The following is a 24,802-nucleotide window of genomic DNA, read 5'->3' as shown; positions in this document are numbered from 1 at the left end:
ACCCCTGTTTTGTAAAAACCTGACGTTTCACATTCCTCTCCACTCCAGTATAAATACCCCTATTACCCACGATTGAAAGAGAGCTTCCAGAGAGAATTTTGAGAGAGAAACCCTAAAGAAAAACTAGATTGATTCACACACAATCTATACCTTAGAGACTCTTCAAATTCCTCAACTCTCTTCCTTTCCATTGTTAAATCCTTGAGAGGCATTATACCAAACCAGGTTCTCACCATCATCATCATTGTGAGACTGCTGTTTGGATTTCTGGGAAGCAGTTAGGAAGGAGCCAATCTACATTGGTTGATGCTACGGTCTAGTAGCGGAATCCGGAAAGCTAGAAAAGAAAAAGGTTCGGCGCAACCTCGTTGGAGCAAGAAGCTTGGAGGGCTTAGGTGCACTGGGTAGATTAGGCTTGGAGGGTCTATTACTGTCCTTGTATCCCAACTATATTTTCTAGTGGATTGATTACCGCTTGGAGGGCGGCGGAGAGGTTTTTCGCCGAGGGCTTCGGTTTCCTCTTCGATAACACATCGCGTGTTGTCTTTGTGTTTGCATCTTCCTTCCTCTCTATCTTTGCCTTTTTATTTATCTGCTGTGGATTTTAATCTGTTATGGCTTAGATAGTGTTTAATCAATTTCGTATGATAGCATATGTTAAGTTTCCGCACACTAGTTGTTTGACATATTGCTTGAATTGATTAAGTTGTAATTTGGGGGTCTAAACGTTCAAAGGTGTTTTTACACGTTTTTGAACTTTCATAAAAATATGCAAAGAAAATGAAAAAAAAAAAAAAGATCAAAATGCTTTAAATATGATTGCAAGCGTGTATTTTAGGAGATGTGGGAGTTATATGATGTACCTCGATGGTGATAGTCCCTATTAAACAGTTATGATTGTGTGTGAGTTAAAGTGATTTTCTCATATCCCAAATCGTCATAACATGTATACACTTATGCAATCTTGCGATGTTTTTCATACACAACACGCAATATTCTTTACTAATTTTGATACATGTGCAGGTAAAATGTGATTTGGCCATCACAAGGTTTTACATGTGTTAATGTATGCTCACTAAACTATCTTGACTTATTTTTGAAATATAAAATTGGTTAGACTTGTTTAGTGTGTGTGTGTGTGTGTGTGTTTTTTGGGATCCTTTGTGCTTAAATTTTTTGTTGAGAAATGATTTTGAGAGCTTAAAATGTTGATTGGATTTTTGGTTGAGTTGCATGCTTGGTTGCATTCATATCTTTGTTTTTCTCTTCTTGAAAAACGGTTTTTAAGCAATCTTGACACCTCCTCGACACCTGGGTATCTATCGAGATCTTAAGGTCTTTTCTTATCGCAATCTCAACAGATCCTTGACAGTTGGTGGATCGAACGAGAAAGTTCCTGGACCCTCGATAGCTTCTTGACAGCTGGTGGATCGATTGAGCTTCTCTTCTTGTGTCTTTATTTTGTTTCTCGACACCTTCCTCGACAGCTATATCTATCGACATTGTTTTTCTCGACACCTTCCTCGACAAATGTCTCGACACTTCTCGACACCTCTATCTGTCAAGATTTACTGAGGACTTATATAATCTTTCTTCGCGGTCTGGTTCTCATTTCTTCGATCTCTCTCAATCTGTCCGCACCTGTTCCTCTCTCAAACACGATCTCTCTCACTCCAAACCTCTTCCCAAGTGATTTTTCAAGCTTTTTCAAGTTTTCCTTCACTTGGTAAGCTTTTAATCTCCTTCATTTACATGCATTCATGTTTTGAAACCTAGGTTTTGGGGTTTTTGCAAAATTTTGGGGTTTTTCAAAACTGATAAGTGTTTGTTGAAATTTTGGTATGGGTTTTTACTTAAATGAGTTTAAAATCTCATGCATTGTATCACATTAGCATAATAACAGTATTATCATGCATTTAGATGTGTAAATTGATTGTGTGATGGTAGGATTGGATTGGGCTGAGCCCATGATACAATTTCTTTTGCATATCACATGTTCATGCATTCCCCATGCATACGTCCTCTCTTTTCAATATACTTGTTATATTTGAATTGCTTTGGGACTTTTCTGATTGTCTCTCTTTCTCTCCTTCTCTTTCTGTTTACGTTAGTCGTGTCTATGACACCTAAGCGTAAGTCAACTCCGTCCTAGAACCCTTTGCATTCTAGGACATCGTCTTCTTCTGATCCTACTCCTTCTCATATTCGATTTCATGATGAGGATGCCCGAAAGGACTTCTTGGAGAACTTTTCTCGACGAGGTGTTCATTCGGAACACTGAGTCATTTTGGTGGACTTTGCCGACACTAACCTTCCCACTGTTATTCACAGTCAGGGATGGGAGTCACTATGTGACATCCCGGTCACTTGTCCAACCGTGCTAATCCAGGAGTTTTACTCCAACATGCATGGTTTCGATTTTTCAGTACCTCTCTTTTCTACTCGCATTCAAGGTACGCGCATTGTAGTCACACCGCAGCTTGTTGCGGATGTGCTTCATGTTCCGAGGGTAGAGCATCATAACTACCTCGGTTGTGAGCATCAGAGGACTGTGTCTAAAAACGAGATGATTTCCGCTTTCTGTGAGCATCTTGTAGATTGGGGTGATCATCAGTTCACACCATGTAGGCCTTTTGCTAAAGGTCCTAGATTCATGAACATGGTGATGACTTTTGTTTTACACCCACTCTCTCACTGTAACTCTATCACAGAGCCTCGTGCTCGATTTTTGCTTTCTTTGTTAGAGCACCTCACTATAGATTTTTCTTCACATTTCATTCTTTCTATCTTAGATGTGTATAGGGATACGGCTACTCGTGATAAGCCCATTTTCCCTTCGGCTATCACGCGGATTCTATGCCATTTTCTGTCCCTTTTCCCTCTTCCGACCATTTTCCTGTCATGTGTGCCATAGACTACACTACCGTTAAACGTAGCGAGGTGCAGTTTCGGTCTCAACAGTCGGATTCAGTAGCTCCTCCCTCCCGTTTTGCTTTGTCTCATTCTGCTTCATCCACATCCGCTCCCTCCTCTTCTTCAGGTGATGTGACTCTAGGAGACATCATGGCACAGCTGCAGCGCATGGATGCTCGCCTTGATACACTCTCTACAAAGTTGTATCAGGTGAATGTTCGTGTCAATCGTATTGCACAGCGACAAGCGACCATGGGTGGTTTTACTCCTGAGGCTTCTCCTCCACCACCTCCTCCAATGGCTTCTGAGTTTGATGATGATGGTGATGATGACGATGATGCTTCAGATGATGATGATGGACATGCTAACTCTACCGATGAGATATCTACTTGACACTCTTACCCTTTGTCACTCGTGAAAAAAAAAAAAAGGGGGAGTAGTTTTGGATACGAGAGTAGCCATTCTTAGGGGGAGAGTTAGTATAGGACATTTTGTTAGGGGGAGTGTTGATATTTGAGGGATGTAGTGAGGATTACTTGTATCTTTTTCTTTTCTCTATTTTAGATACATGTGTTCTTGTACATGGGTCTTGTGACCATTTTTGACATACATTGTACTTATCTTCTTTATATATGTTGATGTATGTTGATGTATGTTTCTTTCACCTACCCTTGTATATGTTGTTTCTTTTCTTTCTTTATACACATGGTTCTTATTACTTGTATACAATCTATTATTTCTGTTTCACACAAAGATGTCTTGATGAGTTTTGTTTAAAAGTGTTTCAAAAATACAGGTTGTCAAAGTCTACTTGCCATAAACTCTCTTCTTGCAAAGTTTTTCAAGAGTTTGTGTTAGGATAAATTTTATTGTATTCAACAAGTGAATATGAGTTGAGTGATTTATGACTTCTCTTATATCTCATTTGTTTGTTGTGGTTTTGTCACAGATTGCCAAAGGGGGAGATTATTAGGACATATGTGATTCACTTGTTAGGAACATATATCACTATTTTATATAATTGGCTAATCCTTTGACAAAACACACTTTACTTGTATTTGGATAGATCTAAGATGTGTTTAATACTTCAAGAAACTGTGTTTCAAGATCAAGTGTTGAAGACATGCAAGTCTGTCCAAGATTCAAGCTGAAGGAGTGCATTTCATTAAATCTCGTCAACTAGCTATCCATCAAGTTTAAGAAGTTGTTCCAGCCTCAAGGCTCAACAACTGCTATACAGCATCTCGACAGACAGGTATTTGTCTAGCTTTATGAAAAACAGAATTCCAGTTCTGTTTTGACTCTAATCCGTGATTATGTGTTTGGACTTTCTTTTCTTCTAACCCTAGACATATAAAAGGATTATTTTAAGGGCCGTCAAAGTGTACACAAGTTGCACAAGTGTTGAGCAAAGTTTGTTCAAGGAATTTGTAACTGAAGACAAAGTTTTGCCCTAGTTCATCATTCTTGTGAAGAAGTTACTATGTATATGCACCATAGGGTTTTGTGACTAAGCACTTTCTTGATCTTCATCGTTGGGATGAACTGAAGAACTTTGCAGCCAACAACATTCTCTAGTTGGTGATTGAAGTCGCGTACTAGGATCCGCGCATTGGTTAGTCACATACTTGGGAGTTGTGCATCAAAAGGGGAAATTGTCACTACAAAACAAGTCCAATTGGGTATTGGGGTAAGGGTTCAACTGTAGGTTGGTATAAAGCACTGAGATTTCTTTACTTGTAAGTGCTTGTTGTGATAATAGTGAAATTTTGGGAGTAGTGACCTGAAAATCACCTGGTGGAGTTTTTGCCGTTAAGTTTTCCCTATTCGTAAACAAATCACCGTGTTATTTATTTTCCGCTACATAATTAGTTTATTGGTGATTTGTTTGTGCTACCACTCGTTTGCATGATTAATTAACTTAATTAATTCACTTGGCTAAATTAATTGGTTAATTTATCATAAGGGGTCAATTCGTTTTTGGCCTATCACAGAATAACAAATTCTCCAAAGTGGGAAAAAAAAAAACCCAATATTAATTTGGAAAATGAAAATTCAAAGTGGGCATGTTCGCTCCTCAAATTCGTTTCTTCACGCTTGGTCAACAAAATCTTTGCTAGATGAGAGTATGAGAGAGAATCTTTGAGAAGTTGTAATCTAAGGTATATTTTCTTTTGTGACTAAAAAATTCAAACTTTAACTTTGATGAGAAATTCTCACCAAAATTTGAGAACCCAATAAATTCACCATTTAGTTTGAGAACCCCATCCTCAGATCCTCCAAATGTGTCGTAAACTGGTGCTTTTTGCATGAATAGGCTCCAATTCCAAAGAGGGTAATTGCAATTATCACCTTCTTGTTCTGGATGCCACTTAAAATAAGAAGTGCAGCTATAATCCACACAAGTCGCAAAAGGAGAACTAAAGCAAGCTAGAATTACTAGTATTATGTATGTGTGTGTGTTTACTTTTAGTCTTTTAGACTAGTCAGATTGAGAATTATCTAAGTAACCAGGGGTGCTTGGTTATTGTCATGAATTAATACACGGATTCAGGGGCGGCTCCAGGATTTTTGTCCAGAAGTTAATAAGAAACATAAATTATATAAAATCTAAAACAAAAGAGACTTGAATATATCAATATCACACCAAAAAAAAAAAAAAAAAAAATTGAAATTCTACAATTGTAAATTGTCTTCTACGAGATTTCATATTTTGAGAACCCCATCCTCAGATCCTCCAAATGTGTCGTAAACTGGTGCTTTTTGCATGAATAGGCTCCAATTCCAAAGAGGGTAATTGCAATTATCACCTTCTTGTTCTGGATGCCACTTAAAATAAGAAGTGCAGCTATAATCCACACAAGTCGCAAAAGGAGAACTAAAGCAAGCTAGAATTACTAGCATTATGTATGTGTGTGTGTTTACTTTTAGTCTTTTAGACTAGTCAGATTGAGAATTATCTAAGTAACCAGGGGTGCTTGGTTATTGTCATGAATTAATACACGGATTCAGGGGCGGCTCCAGGATTTTTGTCCAGAGGTTAATAAGAAACATAAATTATATAAAATCTAAAACAAAAGAGACTTGAATATATCAATATCACACCAAAAAAAAAAAAAAAAAAATTGAAATTCTACAATTGTAAATTATCTTCTACGAGATTTCATATTTTGAAACTGTTGCATGATAGATTTATTACCAATCTTACAAGCTATATCTTTTTCAATGTACACAGTCAAACAATCATTCAACCACTGATCCCCCATTCGATTGCGCAATTCATTCTTGATATATTTCATTGCTAAAAATCGTGTTCATAAGGTTGACGTGATTTTTTTTTGTAAATAATATCTTCTTATTTCATCTCGATCATTAGAATGATAGAATGAAATCTTTTTTCGTAGCCCAGGGTCTGAAGGAAGATTGTACACATCAACACGACCATGCTTAGAAGATGAATCTTGAGTAAGATATGCATCTTGGGTAGAAGATGAATTTTGCGGCCTACGGGGTTTCCTTATTACAAATTTATCCATAGTATTGGCAAAATAACAAAAAATAAACTATAAGTTCATTTGACATATTTTTTTCTAATACATTAAATATATTAATTATTGATGTTAAGTGATTTTTTTTGCAATTCTTTAATTTATAAGTTTATAATTCTTTAAATATTTTATATTTTTATTGTCTTTAATGTTAATGCATTGACCAAGTTATATAGCCAACAACCACTCACAAGTCTTATTTGACAAAATTAAAAAACTACTCACAAATCATAAATTAGTCAAATAGTCAAAGTAATAAGTCATAACCCAACTTTATATCAAATCAGTAAAACACTTACAGCAACTCTGCAACACCCAACAGTAAAGAAACTCAAACTCAAGTACCGAACGACAATAAAACACTATAAACTAATAAAAGTAATAAGTTATATAAGTCTATAACCCATTAACCCTCACAGGCCCACACACATTTACACAGACACGGTCAGACTTTACTTTAGAGACTCAAAACTCAAGTTGAGTTACTCAACAACAAATATCAGAAGTTCAAAACACAATTCTTAATGTCATAGCTCCCACACACACACACAGTCCAAGATTCAAAAACTCAACCAAAAATAAAAATCAAAAGATAACTCCACACATACATACGGTGATTCACTCACGCAAATTTAGTGAAATAGCATATCAAAACACTATAAACACACTCTCATAGTGAAAGAAAGAGAGAAAGAGAGAGCTGAAAAACCAGATCAAGTGGTGGCAGAAGGCAGACCAAGCGACGGTGGCAATGGTGGCAAATTAGGTACAATCAGGCGGCAGCAGATTTTGTGTGTGTGTGAAGCAGAGGCAGCCTTTTTCCTTTGGGTTTGAAGAGTGGAGAAGAATAATGAGAGATTTTGGAGGTTAGGCAGCAACGAATTCTTAGGTTTTATTTGACCATTTTTTTATTTATGATTTCTTAAATTTTGATTTATGGGCTTTTTATTTCTGAGATTAAAGAACAAAATTTTCTTTTGGACTTTTTTTTTTTTTTTTTTTTCTCTGGAGTTTAAGTTGGGCTTTAAAAAATAAAGGGGTCAGGTTCATGGTGAGGGGGTGCGAATTTGTATTGCAGTTGCAGGGGGTTCAAAACTAATTAAAAGTCTCAAGAATCAAGACCCAATTCACTTCGACAGTATCCACTGTAGAAGAGAGATGAGATCTAGTTCTGGGACTATGGACTGCAGATAGTGTGATCTACCTTTAAAAACACAGTGGGCAACTTGGAAAATTCATAGTAGCTTCCAACGGTAATTTTAATAACGCGCAGTGGCTTTTGGCAAAAGCTCGTACCCAGTTGCCTCATGTTATAACATGTGAGTCTTTCATATTTGGAAAATGGGCTTTTATAAAACATGCATTTTGGCTCCTTAAAGTGGAACCAAACGCATACTTAGTGAGGAGACAAAATATATATAAATATAAATATATATATATATATATATATATATTTTTATATATTAATTAATGATAGTTCTGAAATATAGTATAAGTTCCCTATGATGCTCTTTTTGTCCTTATGAGAAGAGTTAATAATGAGAAATTATTGGATATTTTTAGCAATTTTTCTTCAAACGGGTACCATTATAAGTTTTTTTTAATTATTTGATTATTGAGTAGATGGTACTTGTAAAATTGTTTTAGGTGATATCTAAAGTTTCACATGTTCAACATATCATTCCTAAAATGCATAACATAGTACATTGGTCACAAGAGTCTAGAAGACCAGATTCTATCTGGGCGGAATGGGTGCCTAACACCTTCCCATTCCGTAACCTAGCATTTGGATTTAGGTCTTTGGTTTAGTAGATCTAGCCTTGTCTTTGCTTGTTTTGGGTAGAATATAACTAGGACAAAAGTCATGTAAATATTTGGTAGATTGTAATTAGGACCCAATAAGTGGCGACTCTATACCACTTACCCAAAAAGAGAGGTGCTCTAAAAGGTACCTAAATCTCTTTTTTGAGGGATAGCTTTTGTCGAGGTCTCTCACAGTTACGTCCACCACTGACAAATCCATTATACTTGTAGTCTGGTACACTGAAATTGCAAACAATAACAACATCAATATCCATGGATGAAGACGTGGACGAACCTGATTGAGAGAGAGAGAGAGAGAGTTTGGTTCAAGTTACACCTAGTGTAACTCTAAGTAATGTTACACCATTCAATAACTTGTTATTGAATTAATATTTTGAAAATCCAACCGTTGAATTACATGTTCTATATGTTCTTAACATACACGCCAATTTTCATATCAATGGGATGTTATTTACCATTTGATCCATAAACTTATATTTTATGCATTATTTTAAACTACAAAAATTTGAATTTTAACAATTGATTGATGACATGGATATTAATTTTTTATCACCTTGAAATTTTGCAAGCATAAAGAATATACAAAGATAATGTAATCTAACAGTAGATTTGTCAATATTTGCATCTAATTAAAAAATATTTAGTATAACACTCTTATTCTGTTATTCACGGGCTTCATACAAATTATTTTTTATTATTACAAATAATTGTGCTTTCTCATATGCCTGCGGTGCCAAATGATTATGGTTTTTAAATATTAACAAAGAAAATCACGCTGAGGAAGTAGGCACTTTCTTTAATATCCACTAGTTTTTTTTTTTTTTTTTTAAATCCCAATAATATAACTTTTTTTTATATAGAAGAACCAATAATATAACTCAATCTGTGATAGGATAAGTGTTGAAAAGTTGTAATGGTAAGGATATATTATATTTATAAATTTTAAAAAAAAATCAAAATAATTTCTTTTGATAAAAGATAGAAATTCTATAATCCCACCGGTAGACTTGAACTCTATCCTTTCTTCTCCCATACCCCATAAGCATTTATACTTTTGGAGTGACTATTGCATCAAGAAAATGTTGTGGTATCAATCAAAATAATTAGAATTTAAAGCATACATATTATTTGGTTTGAGGATTGATAATCAAAATAAACTAGATATCATGCCTTATGTATGTAAACATATGTTAGGTTGTTAACCAAACAATAGCACAAAATTTTAGAAAAATTTAAAAATAAAAAAGATATATAGGGTGTCTTTTTGTTTTTGGTGCTATATAAATCCATGCAAATAATCAACATACAGAAGAATCTTCCAAAACTTTGGAACATGGCTTATTCAATTATTCTCCAAGCTGCACCGCCAACTAGTGACCGGATTTGATCCAAGCCAATGTGCCCACGAGGGTCTCATCAATCATTTTATTCCCTAAACTCTAAAGAAACCACAATCTCCATCTATATAAACTCTAACCCATTTCACCATACCTCCACCATCACTCCAAACCCATCCTTAATTACAAACATATAGCCTTGGCAAGTGTGTCTAAAAATGGCTTCCAAGGCTATTGCAACCATGGCTTTTCTACTCTCTCTCAACCTTCTTTTTTTCACAATGGTCACTTCAACTAATGTCGCTTGCCCACCACCATTGAAGACTCCAAAACACACTCCACAACACTCACAACCCAACCTTCCTACTAATAAGCCAGCCACTTGCCCCAAGGACACCCTTAAGCTAGGGGTGTGTGCTAACTTGTTGAATGACTTGGTGCACCTTGTTGTGGGAACCAAGGTTTTCAAACCCGGACCGTTCATTGAACCTTAAAAAGAAGAGGTTCAAGGATTTTAAGGTTGAACCGAGGTTGAACCGGGGTCGAACCGTGATGACGTCATAATTAATTTAATAATTATTTAAATATAAATAAATATATTAAATTAGTATAAATAGAAAAATTAAATTAAATAACCGAATTAAATATAAAAATCTATCTTTCAAATGTATTTTTTCATATCATAACTTTCACTTTTATGTTACAAAACCATGCTTAAGTTATTATGTAACTTAATATGTCACTTAAGTTATTATATCATAACTTTTGGTTAAGTTATGATATTTTTTTCATTTTAACCCATTATTATATCTTGGTTATTTTTTCCTAATCAACTTGAATCAAGTTGGTTCAACTCACTCAAAAGTTCTCATCATGCTTTTAGCAATTTCATATTTTGCACGTGTAATGGAAATGCTTTTTGGGCTAAACAAAGAAACATTGGGCCTTGTGATTTAACTTAAAAGAAAACCAAAGTTGTTGTAATTGTTAGGTTCTTTGGGCCCAACATAAATAGCCCATTAGACATTAGTTGTGAAATGATGTGATGATTCACCTGAAGCCTTCATTCTTCTTCGACAGTAAATAACTAGCACAGCACTTGGAGTCTCTTGTTTTGGTGGGTGGACAGACCAATAAAGCAAATGAATAAAAGTAAAGAGTATTAATATAAAATGAAAGTTCTCAACTTCCAAGAATGCGTTGGCAGCACCTCCTCCACGCAAAGTGCTTCAAAGTTGGCATTTTACCATTCAAAACTTGTCTTTACTTTTTTCTTTGAAAGTTTCAGATGCAGTGCTCTCTATTCTTCTCTTCACTTGAGCATCCTCCGCTGTGATATTTGCATCTAATTAAAAAATATTTAGTATAACACTCTTATTCTGTTATTCACGGGCTTCATACAAATTATTTTTTATTATTACAAATAATTGTGCTTTCTCATATGCCTGCGGTGCCAAATGATTATGGTTTTTAAATATTAACAAAGAAAATCACGCTGAGGAAGTAGGCACTTTCTTTAATATCCACTAGTTTTTTTTTTTTTTTTTTAAATCCCAATAATATAACTTTTTTTTATATAGAAGAACCAATAATATAACTCAATCTGTGATAGGATAAGTGTTGAAAAGTTGTAATGGTAAGGATATATTATATTTATAAATTTTAAAAAAAAATCAAAATAATTTCTTTTGATAAAAGATAGAAATTCTATAATCCCACCGGTAGACTTGAACTCTATCCTTTCTTCTCCCATACCCCATAAGCATTTATACTTTTGGAGTGACTATTGCATCAAGAAAATGTTGTGGTATCAATCAAAATAATTAGAATTTAAAGCATACATATTATTTGGTTTGAGGATTGATAATCAAAATAAACTAGATATCATGCCTTATGTATGTAAACATATGTTAGGTTGTTAACCAAACAATAGCACAAAATTTTAGAAAAATTTAAAAATAAAAAAGATATATAGGGTGTCTTTTTGTTTTTGGTGCTATATAAATCCATGCAAATAATCAACATACAGAAGAATCTTCCAAAACTTTGGAACATGGCTTATTCAATTATTCTCCAAGCTGCACCGCCAACTAGTGACCGGATTTGATCCAAGCCAATGTGCCCACGAGGGTCTCATCAATCATTTTATTCCCTAAACTCTAAAGAAACCACAATCTCCATCTATATAAACTCTAACCCATTTCACCATACCTCCACCATCACTCCAAACCCATCCTTAATTACAAACATATAGCCTTGGCAAGTGTGTCTAAAAATGGCTTCCAAGGCTATTGCAACCATGGCTTTTCTACTCTCTCTCAACCTTCTTTTTTTCACAATGGTCACTTCAACTAATGTCGCTTGCCCACCACCATTGAAGACTCCAAAACACACTCCACAACACTCACAACCCAACCTTCCTACTAATAAGCCAGCCACTTGCCCCAAGGACACCCTTAAGCTAGGGGTGTGTGCTAACTTGTTGAATGACTTGGTGCACCTTGTTGTGGGAACCAAGGTTTTCAAACCCGGACCGTTCATTGAACCTTAAAAAGAAGAGGTTCAAGGATTTTAAGGTTGAACCGAGGTTGAACCGGGGTCGAACCGTGATGACGTCATAATTAATTTAATAATTATTTAAATATAAATAAATATATTAAATTAGTATAAATAGAAAAATTAAATTAAATAACCGAATTAAATATAAAAATCTATCTTTCAAATGTATTTTTTCATATCATAACTTTCACTTTTATGTTACAAAACCATGCTTAAGTTATTATGTAACTTAATATGTCACTTAAGTTATTATATCATAACTTTTGGTTAAGTTATGATATTTTTTTCATTTTAACCCATTATTATATCTTGGTTATTTTTTCCTAATCAACTTGAATCAAGTTGGTTCAACTCACTCAAAAGTTCTCATCATGCTTTTAGCAATTTCATATTTTGCACGTGTAATGGAAATGCTTTTTGGGCTAAACAAAGAAACATTGGGCCTTGTGATTTAACTTAAAAGAAAACCAAAGTTGTTGTAATTGTTAGGTTCTTTGGGCCCAACATAAATAGCCCATTAGACATTAGTTGTGAAATGATGTGATGATTCACCTGAAGCCTTCATTCTTCTTCGACAGTAAATAACTAGCACAGCACTTGGAGTCTCTTGTTTTGGTGGGTGGACAGACCAATAAAGCAAATGAATAAAAGTAAAGAGTATTAATATAAAATGAAAGTTCTCAACTTCCAAGAATGCGTTGGCAGCACCTCCTCCACGCAAAGTGCTTCAAAGTTGGCATTTTACCATTCAAAACTTGTCTTTACTTTTTTCTTTGAAAGTTTCAGATGCAGTGCTCTCTATTCTTCTCTTCACTTAAGCATCCTCCACTGTGTGCTTGTGAATTTCTGCTCTTTTCTTCCTTCTTCCCTCCCTTTTTTTTTTGGGTCAACAACTTCTTTCATTTTCTCTATCTAATGTTGCCTTCTCTTCTCTATCACTTGAGAAAAAAGATCCAAACTTTATGGAGAGACACGAAATGGAAGATCTGAGAGCGGAAAAAGAAAAATGCAAAGAGTAATAGAGAGACACGCAAGAAGAAGGAGGTTCAACAATTTTTTTTTAAATTTTTTTATTGCTTTGATCTGAACCGTGAAAACCGTGAACGGTTTTTAGACCCGGCCGGTTCAACCGCGGTTGGAACGGTTTCATGCTTTTTATGTATAGAACAGTTTTTAGGGTCTAAAGAACCGGATTGATGGGAGGGTCACGGTTATTCCGGTCGGACCGTACGGTCCGGTCCGGGTCTGAAAACCATGGTGGGAACCCCACCAAAAACCCCTTGCTGCAGCCTCATCCAAGGTCTTGTTGATCTTGAGGCTGCTGTTTGTCTTTGCACTGCTATCAAGGCCAATGTTCTAGGCATCAATCTTAATGTCCCCCTCTCATTGAGCTTGCTATTGAATTATTGTGGAAAGAATGTACCAAAAGGCTTCCAATGTGCCTAATGGTGCTAAGCTAAATCTCTCATTTTTCTACCAAGTTTCATGTTATCTAATTATTTTCACTACATCCTTTGTTGATGGGGTCTGGTTTGATTTGATATCAATCCTATTTTGGTTGTCAATTGGTTTGTTGGAAGGTCTTCTCAACTGGCTATTCTTTGGGAAATAATAAAATGTGTATTTGTTTTTCCTGGATGATGTAAAATATCTTCTCTTGATGAATATGGAGCTTTGATGTGAATTATTTCACCTTTTTTTTTCCAATCAGGATTCAGAAGTGAAAGTTCTTAACCTTTTTCATTATTTATTGTACCATACATTCATGAATTGTGTATTTAGTTTAATGGATTTTGACTATACAAACAGGTACCACAATACTTGATTAATGTTATAATCCCTTAAATTTTTTCCCTATTGCTAATTTTCTACTTCTTTTGAAAACGGGAAGGGTTACATCCATAATATTTTCATAACACTTTCACATCAAATCTTGTGTAGTAAGTTATTACTGGTTTCAATTTAAACTCACCACTAAAATTACTTTTTTACAATTTAAGATTTATTGTGAAAATGTTGGAGACATTGACATTTCTCTTTGAGAATACATGTCAATCCACACGTGACTTTTTCCTTTTTATTGTTTGAATAACTAGCCGCAAGATGAGGGATTTTCAAACTACAAAAGCTATTTGTCAAGAAAATTAATAAAATGAAATTGGTCGCAACAAGGCTCTAATGGTTTGGATTGATCCTTAAGAGCATACAACATGTCAACAACAAGTCGACCAGTACATTTTGAATGTGATAATTAATGAGTTTCCTAGAGAAATATGAAAAAGAAAACTGCCTAATTGATTAGAATGACTTGCCTGGATCCAAGTAATATGTGACAATTTTGAAATTTGTCAATATGAGGTTAACTTAGATGGTGCATTACACCATTTAATTTATCTTTGGTCTCAAATAATTTAGTAGTACACATGCAAAAGCAGCTTGGTTTAGCTCAAACTACGGTTTTTTTTTAGTTGAATCTTTAAATGCTAATTACAGCTTTAATCTCCAACTGATGTATTAAATGAGCAAGTCACCAAGGAGAAGTGCATGCTTCTCTATCATTGAAGAGAGAGTTTTCTAATTATACAAATCCAAAACAGGCATCCAAAATCTCATACTGGACAAATCAAAATTCATCAAGTGCTTTGAAATTTTGAATACATATCTGTTTTGTTAAACTTTTACATCCAACACCAGAATTGATGCTAAAATTACCCACTTGTCACCAATTATAGAAATCCCCTTCACTTCATAGAGCCACTACTAATTATACTTCAAATTCCTTGTTATTTTCTTTCTTGATAAAAATAAAATTTATTCCTATTGCATAAAGATTCAACATGGTTCTCCAAATTCACTGACATTGTACAATAACCATGTCCTCTGTTTCCAGAACCGTGAAAAGTGAAACCAAACTAATCTAGCAACCTCTAGCCTCTTGTTTTTTCCCTTTTTCTTTTTCATCTACTATTAGAAACTAGTGTGCAACCTCGTATATATACACGGGTAAAATTAAAAACAATCATAATTACACGGTTCAAATTATAACTTTTTTAGAAGCAATTCAAACTATACATGGTATTAGCTATTGGGAATATTACACAAAGTAATGATGGAAGAACAATATCAATAAAAAAAATTTAAAAAAAAAAGATAACTTGGAGGCACAATATCATTTTCCTTAGACAATATTTGTCCCCATTCTATTGTTGCTAAAGGGTTATCGCAAATTTGTCTCTAGGATACAACAAAGTTGTTTGGTTTTACATATAGCAATTCTAGAGAATAACTATAGAATTTCTTGTATTTCTTTGTAACTTACTATTTTGGGGAGTTTTCTAATTATACCCATAGGGTTATATTTCATAAAAAATGACGTATGGAGAGTCAAGTTCACACTTGCAGAATAACAAGTTCTCCAAAGTGGGAAAAAAAAACCCAATATTAATTTGGAAAATGAAAATTCAAAGTGGGCTTGTTCGCTCCTCAAATTCGTTTCTTCACGCTTGGTCAACAAAATCTTTGCTAGATGAGAGTATGAGACAGAATCTTTGAGAAGTTGTTGTAATCTAAGGTATATTTTCTTCTGTGACTAAAAAATTCAAACTTTAACTTTGATGAGAAATTCTCACCAAAATTTGAGAACCCAATAAATTCACCATTTAGTTTGAGAACCCCATCCTCAGATCCTCCAAATGTGCCGTAAACTGGTGCTTTTTGCATGAATAGGCTCCAATTCCAAAGAGGGTAATTGCAATTATCAGCTTCTAGTTCTGGATGCTACTTAAAATAACAAGTGCAGCTATAATCCACACAAGTCGTAAAAGGAGAACTAAAACAAGCTAGAATTACTAGTATTATGCAATATATATGTGTTTACTTTTAGTCTTTTAGACTAGTCAGATTGAGAATTATCTAAGCAACCAGGGGTGCTTGGTCATTGTCATGAATTAATACACGGATTCAGGGGCGGCTCCAGAATTTTTGTCTAGGCGGGTCAATAAGAAACATAAATTATATAAAATCTAAAACAAAAGAGACTTGAATATATAAATATCACCAAAAAAAAAAAAAAACATGAAATTCTACAATTGCCTTCTACAAGGTTTCATATTTTGAAATTGTTGCATGATAGATTTATTATCAATCTTACAAGTTATATCTTTTTCAATGTACACAGTTAAACAATCATTCAACCACTGATCCCCCATTCGATTGCGCAATTCATTTTTGATATATTTCATTGCTAAAAATTGTGTTCATAAGGTTGACATGGTTTTTTATGTAAATAATATCTTCTTAATTCATATCGATCATTAGAATGATAAAATGAAATCTTTTTTTGTAGGCCGGGTCTGAAGGAAGATTGTTCACATCAACATGACCATGCTTAGAAGATGAATCTTGAGTAGAAGATGAATCTTGAGTAAGATATGCATCCTAGGTAGAAGATGAATTTTGTGGCCTATAGGGTTTCCTTATTACAAATTTATCCATAGTACTAGCAAAAGAACAAAAAATAAACTATAAGTTCATTTGACATATTTTTTTCTAATACATTAAATACATTAATTATTGTTGTTAAGTGATTTTTTTGCAATTCTTTAATTTATAAGTTTATAATTCTTAAAATATTTTATATTTTTACTGTCTTTAATGTTAATGTATTGACTAAGTTACATATCCAACAACCACTCACAAGTCACATTTGACAAAATTAAAAAACTACTCACAAGTCACAAATTAGTCAAATAATGAAAGTAATAAGTCATAACCTAACTTTATATCGAATCAGTAAAACACTTACAGCAACTTTGCAACACCCAACAGTGAAGAAACTCAAACTCAAGTACTCAACAACAAACACTATAAACTAATAAAAGTAATAAGTTATATAAGTCTATAACCCATTAACCTCCACAGGCCCACACAGTCACAGAGACACGGTCAGACATTACTTTAGAGACTCAAAACTCAAGTTGAGTTACTCAACAACAAATATAAGAAGTTCAGAACACAGTTCTTAACGCTACAGCTCCCACACACACACAGTCCAAGATTCAAAAACTCAACCAAAAAAAAAAAAAATCAAAAGATAACTCCACACATACATACGGTGATTCACTCATGCAAATTTAGTGAAATAGCATATCAAAACACTATAAACACACTCTCATAGTGAAAGAAAGAGAGAAAGAGAGCTAAAAAACCAGATCAAGCGACGACAAAAGGCAGACCAAGCGGCGGCGGCGGCGGCAGATTAGGGACAGTCAAGCGGCGGCAGATTTTGTGTGTGTGAAGCAGAGGCAGCCTTTTTCCTTTGGGTTTGGAGAGTGAAGAAGAATAATGAGAGATTTTGGAGGTTAGGCAGCAATGAATTCTTAGGTTTTATTTGACCCATTTTTTTATTTATTTATGATTTCTCAAATTTTGATTTATGGGCTTTTTATTTCTGAGATTAAAGACCAAAATTTTCTTTTGGAATTATTTTTTTCCGGAGTTTAAGTTGGGCTTTAAAAAATAAAGGGGTCAGGTTCATGGTGAGGGGGTGCAAATTTGTATTGCAGTTACAGGGGGTTCAAAACTAATTAAAAGTCTCAAAAATCAAGACCCAATTCACTTCAATAGTATCCACTGTAGAAGAGAGATGAGATCTAGTTCTAGGACTATGGACTGTAGATAGCGTGATCTGCCTTTTAAAACACAGTGGGCAACTTGGAAAATTGATAGTAGCTTCCAACGGTAATATTAATAACGCGCAGTGGCTTTTGGCAAAAGCTCGTACCTAGTTGCCTCACGTTATAACGTGTGAGTCTTTTGTATTTGGAAAATGGGCTTTTATAAAACGTGCATTCTGGCTCCTTAAAGTGGAACCAAACGCACACTTAGTGAGGAGACAGAATATATATATATATATATATAAATTAATGATGGTTCTGAAATATATTATAAGTTCCCTATGATGCTATTTTTGTCCTTATGAGAAGAGTTAATAATGAGAAGTTATTGGATATTTTTAGCAATTTTTCTTCAGACGGGTACCATTATAAGTTTTTCTTAAATTATTTGATTATTGAGTAGATGGTACCTGTAAAATTGTTTTAGGTGCTATCTAAAGTTTCTTAAATTATTTGATTATTGAGTAAATGGTATCTGTAAAATTGTTTTAGGTGATATCTAAGGATTTAGAAGAAGTTCCTTTTGGTATGGCTTTTGGAGGTAAGTAACTTTATCCTAATTAGTTTTATTTTGCTTATACTGTATTTTAACTACTGAAAATTGTTTATAATTGTTACAATTTTATTTAATTGCTTTAGCTACATTCAGTTAAAGTAAAGAATAAAAAATTATCCCAAATATATTTGATTACTAAATATATGATTTTATATATGTATTTGAATGAGATATATGTTTGTTTGAACTATGATTTGATATATATGATTTTGGATCATCTAATTATGTTTTGACTCTGATACCTAGTCAATAGAGGTTATTTATTGGTACCGAAACTAGTTCTATATAAATAATGCCCACTAAACTTCCTTCCCTCTGCAGGACTATTCTAAAAATTCCTAGTGTGCAGAGGAGGCACAAAAAGAGCAAGGTTCCACATTCAAGCTATGCGAACTTGGTTGAGAGATCATTTCTTTAATAAAAGAAGAAAGGAAAGAGAGAGAGCATTTTTTGAGAATGGAAGCAAGTTACTAGAGAAGCTGATTGCCTCTTGCAACGGCAAGTCTATTCCCATTCGCACCTTCTCAGATCAACAACTTGGCCAAGCAACCAACAATTATTGTGAAAAGCAGGAGTGGTGTTGGTACAAGGGTTCTCTTGAAGGAAGAATTGTTTTCGTTAAGCGATTACCAGACTCTAAATTATGGGCCGATATAGCCATCAATGATTTAGTGATGTCTGCAAAGATGAGTGCTCACAGTAATGTGTTAAATCCCATAGGGTGTTGTCTCGAGACTCCATCTCCCGTTTTAGTGTATGAATTTGCTGCCAATGGTTTTCTTATGGATCGGATTTATGTCTCGCGTGTTACTAAACAAAAAAATCAACCCATGGCATGGATGAGCAGGTTAAAGATTGCAAGGCATATTGCTTATGCAATTTCCTATCTCCATACTGCCTTCCATAGACCTGTCATCCACATGGCTTTACGTATGCACGGTATCTTATTAGATGAACATGATGTTCCCAAATTGTGCAACTTGTTTCATTCTGTATCAATCCCTGAGGGTGAAACTGACGTGAAAGGTCATGAGGTCTTGCGGAATTTCAGGTTCTACGCCCCCGAGTTTAGAGCATCAGGCAAGGTAACGGAGAAAACTGATGTATATGACTTTGGTCGGCTCCTTCTGGAACTTTTAACTGGAGAAAACTCTTATCATATAATTCGATTGACAATTAATGAAGGTTCTACCTTAGTAGAATACATGCATAACCGTACTCAAGGTCATTGCATAAACGAGATTGTGGATCCCACAATCTTGGCAGATGGGGAAGCAGGTGCTAGTTTACAGCGGCAGTTACAGGCTGTGGTGAACCTTGCCTTGACATGTACAGAGGAAGATCCACAGAGAAGGCCAACTATGGTAGATGTCACCAAAAAACTCAGGCGGATTGAGAGGTTCATTTCTATGACTAAATATTAACTTACTTGGGGTCATCCAGTCATATATATATGTTATTAGCTTGAATGAACTAATGTCAAACCCCAGATGTTAAAACGAACTCAATTTAATTATGATATATAAAACTTTATTATAAAGATTTCAGCAAAGAACTCGGGCAGATTGAGAGGTTCGTTCCATAACTAAGTATCTACTTGTGCTGATCCAATCATCTGTTTAGCTATGTATAATGTAGTTATTAGCTTAAATTAACTAATTTCAAAGGCTGGGATGATAGAATGATATAATGAATTGGTTTTAATTGTGATATAAAACAAAGTTCCAAATTTGCCTGTGCAAAGAATAATATGGTTATTTAATATTCTTAATGAATTCAATCAGCTTTTGCAAGTAGCTTAAATAGCCATGGAAATTTCAAATTTGGACTGGCTGGTGTGTAATCTACCCGTGCAAATAGATTCACATTATTGCATATCCAAATGTTTTAGGCATGAGAATGAGAAGAATTTACTTGATTTTCGATCAAATGACCATTAATGGAATTTGGATTAGTTACTAGGCTTATTTGATGAAGAACCATTTAATGTAATTATCAAAATCCCATTGCCACTGAGAAGCAGGCCTGATAAACCAGTATGCATCTTAAATAGTAAAGGAGAATTTTCTATGAGATCAGCTTCTAATATTTACCAATCACACAGGTTCACAAAGGTGGATGAAGAGGCTTTGGGAAGTGTGCGGAATTTAAAGCTTCATGAGCGTTTTGAAGGGCATGCTTCTGCATCATTGAAGAGAAATATTTCTAATGATGAAAGCCAAGCAGTGAAAGAAGCCTCTGAAAGCCTCCGAAGCTTAATTGTGACTGAATGATGACAGAGCTTGTATAGCAGTTCTGTGATTGAGAAGGCAAATATAAAAGTTAAGTTGGTCAAAGAAATATCTGTGAGTTTCACCAATAGCAGTAGTAGCCCAGGCTATTATTTGGAGCATTTAGATTTCTAAAGAGATGAAATTGCAGAAAGTGATCATTGTGGCAGACTCTTAAGGTATATGTATATTGATGCTTTAAGAACTGGAGGATAGATTGGTATTGGCAAAGGAGTTTTTTTTTTTTTTGCTAATCCTCAATGTCATTAATCTAAAAGGATTTAAAAGAGAGGTACTCCACCCTACAAACAGACTCTGATATGAGGTGGGAGTTTACCTTTATTGAAACAAAAAGAATGACAGGAGTTTAACACAAATTTAGCAACTGTATGAGCTGCAGAATTGCAAAGGAGTTCATTGTTCTTTCGTTCACCAATTACACTCTACCACATAACTGTTGTGGCAAAGAAGTTGTGTAATTTTTTGTGGTACTAGATTTTTCCCTATTAGCGTTCTGCTTGTTGCAAAATATTTGGATGTTTTGCATAATTTTAGGATAAGAATAAGTTGCTGCATGATATTAGGATTAATTGCATTTGTATTAGCATTTTAGTAGGATAAGGGAATCTAATAATCAAGTGCTTGGGTTGTAACTTGTATTTGTAACGGCTAGTGGAGCTTATCTTTGAGTTTTATTAGGACAGATTGTTCCTAAAATGCAAGGGTTATCTTGTATAAAAGGAGCAGTAGTTTATTTGAATAAAATCATCAAAAAAATCATTTTATGCAGAGAAATCTGTTGAGGTCAAGGATTCCTCAGTTAATTCTAATTTATTTTTAGTGTTTATCTTTTAATTACCAATATAGGTAAAGATCAAGATATGTATTTACCAATCGATCTACGCCAGAGTTCTTTTCTCATTATTGTTTGAATGACTGGCCGCAAAAAGATGGATTTTCCAACTACAAAAACTATTTGTGAAGAAAATTAATAGAGTGACATTGGTCCCAGCAAGGCTCTAATGGTTTGGAATTGGAGCATTAAAAGTTGAATGAAAGAAATAATGAGTTTCCTGGAGAAATATGAAAAACAATTGTCTGATTTTGATTAGAGGACTTGCTTGGATCCAAGTAATATGTGTCAATTTTTAATTTGTCAATATGAGGTTACCTTAAACGATTCATGACACCATTTGATTTGACTCATTAAAGTAATTTAATTGTACACATGTAAATTTAGGATTGGACATTAAATTAGATAATGACAATTTAAAATTAGCTTAATTAATCCTTTTTTAAATATATATATATATATTTTATAAAAATATCCGCTCAAGATTTGATCCCTGTTCATTTATTTATTTATTTATTTATTTTATGGGAAGACTGCAAATTTATTAATTACTACCAAAAGAAATTATATCATAGAGAAGAGCTTGTTTTAATAAATAATCTTGACAATTTTATGCTTTTATACCATTATAAATTATTTTTTAGCACTTTCAAACTCTCCATTTTTTTTCTCTTTACCACAAAGTAGTACACAAGGTTGGTGAACCAAATAGGATTGTTGAGAATCCACGATAAGGTAACATTATTATTATTTTTTTATTCTAAGTAATTTTATTAGAATACAAGATTTTTGACAAATCTTTATTTACGGGATTTAACTCAAGGGAGTCAAATATTGTATTAAAAACCTTTTTTTTTTTTTTTTTATCAAAAAAGCTATATATATAAGGAAAAAAAAGGCATGACTATGAGGAGATTCATTATTTTTTGAATCTCTAGACTCGACTTATTCATAACTATCAAATTATTATAAAAAATAAATAAATAAAATTGTCTCACGGTCATACTAAGGGCCTATTTGGTACATGTATTTAAAAACTAAAAATTGTTGTTTGAAAATATTTGTGAAAATACATATGTATCGAAATACATGTAATATGTTTAAAAACTAAAAGTTATTGTTTAAAAACACAAACCAAATACGCCTAATATATTAAAGGCTTTCAGTCAACATAAGGCACCTGGGACCCATTTCTGTAACCAAAAACTGGGTTGAATGCTTTAGGCCCAAAGACCAGAATAGTATTTGGGCTCAACAACATTACGTTACACCTCACTTCCCCTGCCTGTGCACTTGTCCAAAAGTGTCAAATCCAAACCATTACTCATTTCTCTCTTTACACTAACTTTGGGTGCTAAAGCCTCGTTTGGTATAGTAGTTTAATAATATGTTTTCAGTTTTTAAACAACACACATATTTTTACATACTTTTTCACCCACTCGTATTTTCAAAAAATATAAACAACATTACTAGAATAACGTTACCAAACGACCCATAAATAACTACGATATTGTGTGTTGGGTTTTTGTGCTTAACTTTCCTGCTCCTGCTCTGCTTACATAATAACTCAAACCTTTTTCTCCAAAAAAAAAAAAAAAGATGCAAAATGATGTGAATAGAAATTATGTGGAAAGTGATGGTTGTTTAGGGAGTAAAATTGGGAGAAAGTACTAAATAATTCTAAGTCAACTCCGATTAGTTAGGGTTAAGCTAAGTTAAAGTGAGCTTATTATATGACAATTGGCTATTGAATTAATCAACTTCTTGAATTTTCTCTTACAGTGTCTTCTAGATTTGATTTTGTTTTTGTCATTGATATGTGTGTGTACATTGAGACATGATATATATTACTAATGGTTGTGGTTGTGCGTAACAAGCTGACTGCATGTTCTTTGTGGTTGTGCAAAGTATTCTAGTTTTTTTTTTTTTTTTTGAATTTCAAAGTATTCTAGTTTAGTTCTAAACTTCAATTGTGTTTCAATGTACCTCAAATTGTGTTGTTGTAGCAAGCTATGAACATTGCTTTTCACTTAGTATTCTTGATTGACAATATATTTAAGGGTTCTCCTTTCTATGTTTTTCTCAACTTAATCAGTTTCCCAAATGTTGTTACAGAATAAAAAAAGGAATGGCAAGTCAACTAAATTGAGAGAAAGATGAGCAAACCACAGGCTCTCCAACTATTGGCTGGAGAGCAAATGTGGAAGAACAGTATAAGAAAATCAAAGAGAATGCATTGACTTGACCTTATGTGTGGCCATCATATATTGTTGTATATGGTGGTTTTGCCCTGTGGGCTACCTATTATTGTTGATTCTTTTCAACTACTAGTACGGTAGTACGGTAGTACCTACCAATTTTGAGGAGGTTTGGATATACATTGCGTTTGTGCGTCTACGTTTCCTTCTTTTTTTTTTCTTTTTTCTTTTTTTTCTTTTTTTTTTTCTCTTCTGCAGCACTCATTTCAAGGGACAACGGCCGGCTATTGTTTATGCATTGTTCATGAACAGTAACCACAACTTTTGACTATTTTAACCCACAGATCTCACTTTTCATCAACTTTTTCATTAAAAATGGGTCAAGTATGGAAACAGATAGCTCTTGCTTCCTCAAATTGAATGAGAATTGAAGAAGTATCAAGTGTTGGTAATTTGAGAAAGTGTTAGGAAGCAAGTGGGATAATTTTCTCTTTTTGATCTTTGGTCAATATTTAAGATTTCAATACGTTGAAATCTGCTAAATTTCACTGTTAATTTATCAGGCAATGGCATTCAGTCATGTAGAGTTGAAATTAGATCAGTGTAATAGTGTTAATAGATACATAAAGGGTGCAAATGGAAGTGGCTGAGTGATGGAGGACCATGGCAGCAACCATTGATGACATATAAAAGGCCTCCTAAGACTTTTAATTAGTTTTAAGTGTTAGGGGTATTTTAGTAATTTTATATTTTCTGGAATGGGCCATGTTATTAGTCCATTGGGTTTTATTTAAGTTTAGTTATTTAAATTGGGTTTAGTATTAAAGCCCAAGGAGTCCAAGTCCAAGTTTTATTAGGTTTTTAAGAAATCCTAGTTCTATTAGGATTAGGTATCCAAGTTCTACTAGGATTAGGTTTAGTCTTCTATTTAAAGAGTTGTGGTGTTTTTAATTGAAGTAGTGATTAATAATATTTTTAGTTTTTAGAGCTATAAGCATGTTATGGTTTGTGTGATGCAGACTACTCCTAGGTGTGATGCCAAGGAACCCTAATAGTGATTCTTAGGAAT

General features: G+C 34.0%; 3 protein-coding genes across 6 annotated transcripts; all 3 read left to right on the top strand.

The window, feature by feature from the left end:
• The first annotated feature begins 9,840 nt into the window (after nt 1-9,840).
• On the top strand, nt 9,841-10,116 carry LOC115985162 (14 kDa proline-rich protein DC2.15-like). The gene has a single exon (XM_031108127.1). It carries the CDS (start codon nt 9,841-9,843, stop codon nt 10,114-10,116), a length of 276 nt encoding a protein of 91 aa, XP_030963987.1.
• Nucleotides 10,117-11,897: 1,781 nt separating this feature from the next.
• Nucleotides 11,898-13,627, top strand: LOC115987588 (putative lipid-binding protein AIR1). 3 transcript variants are annotated; one of them, XM_031111171.1, is made up of 3 exons: nt 11,898-11,978; nt 12,054-12,120; nt 13,440-13,627. In XM_031111171.1, exons 1-3 carry the CDS (start codon nt 11,898-11,900, stop codon nt 13,625-13,627), a joined length of 336 nt encoding a protein of 111 aa, XP_030967031.1. The 3 variants fall into 3 exon arrangements, with proteins under 3 accessions (XP_030967031.1, XP_030967030.1, XP_030967029.1); XM_031111170.1 differs by having other exon boundaries at nt 11,898-12,116; nt 13,427-13,627; XM_031111169.1 differs by having other exon boundaries at nt 11,898-12,126; nt 13,437-13,627.
• Nucleotides 13,628-16,949: 3,322 nt separating this feature from the next.
• Nucleotides 16,950-21,140, top strand: LOC115983816 (non-functional pseudokinase ZED1-like). Of its 2 annotated transcripts, XM_031106639.1 has the most exons (4): nt 16,950-17,540; nt 18,349-18,397; nt 18,734-19,811; nt 20,517-21,140. In XM_031106639.1, the coding sequence occupies exons 3-4, from the start codon at nt 18,799-18,801 to the stop codon at nt 20,683-20,685; spliced, it is 1,182 nt and encodes a 393-aa protein (XP_030962499.1). In that variant the 5' UTR covers nt 16,950-17,540; nt 18,349-18,397; nt 18,734-18,798; the 3' UTR covers nt 20,686-21,140. The 2 variants fall into 2 exon arrangements, with proteins under 2 accessions (XP_030962499.1, XP_030962500.1); XM_031106640.1 differs by lacking the exon at nt 18,349-18,397.
• The last annotated feature ends 3,662 nt before the right edge of the window (nt 21,141-24,802 follow it).

The sequence above is a fragment of the Quercus lobata genome, chromosome 4 (assembly GCF_001633185.2).
Source record: "Quercus lobata isolate SW786 chromosome 4, ValleyOak3.0 Primary Assembly, whole genome shotgun sequence".
Lineage (NCBI taxonomy): Eukaryota > Viridiplantae > Streptophyta > Magnoliopsida > Fagales > Fagaceae > Quercus > Quercus lobata.
The sequence above is the reverse complement of the archived record's forward strand: the minus strand, read 5'-3'. Positions and strand labels throughout refer to the sequence as shown.

Bases quoted from the DNA above. Each gene is read 5' to 3' on its own strand.
- LOC115985162 (XM_031108127.1), top strand. From the start codon at position 9,841: ATGGCTTCCAAGGCTATTGCAACCATGGCTTTTCTACTCTCTCTCAAC.
- LOC115983816 (XM_031106640.1), top strand. From the start codon at position 18,799: ATGCGAACTTGGTTGAGAGATCATTTCTTTAATAAAAGAAGAAAGGAA. The intron at 19,812-20,516 runs GTTCATTTCTAT...CCAATCACACAG, and splicing joins AAACTCAGGCGGATTGAGAG to GTTCACAAAGGTGGATGAAG.
- LOC115987588 (XM_031111170.1), top strand. From the start codon at position 11,898: ATGGCTTCCAAGGCTATTGCAACCATGGCTTTTCTACTCTCTCTCAAC. The intron at 12,117-13,426 runs GTGCACCTTGTT...TCCGGTCCGGGT, and splicing joins CTAACTTGTTGAATGACTTG to CTGAAAACCATGGTGGGAAC.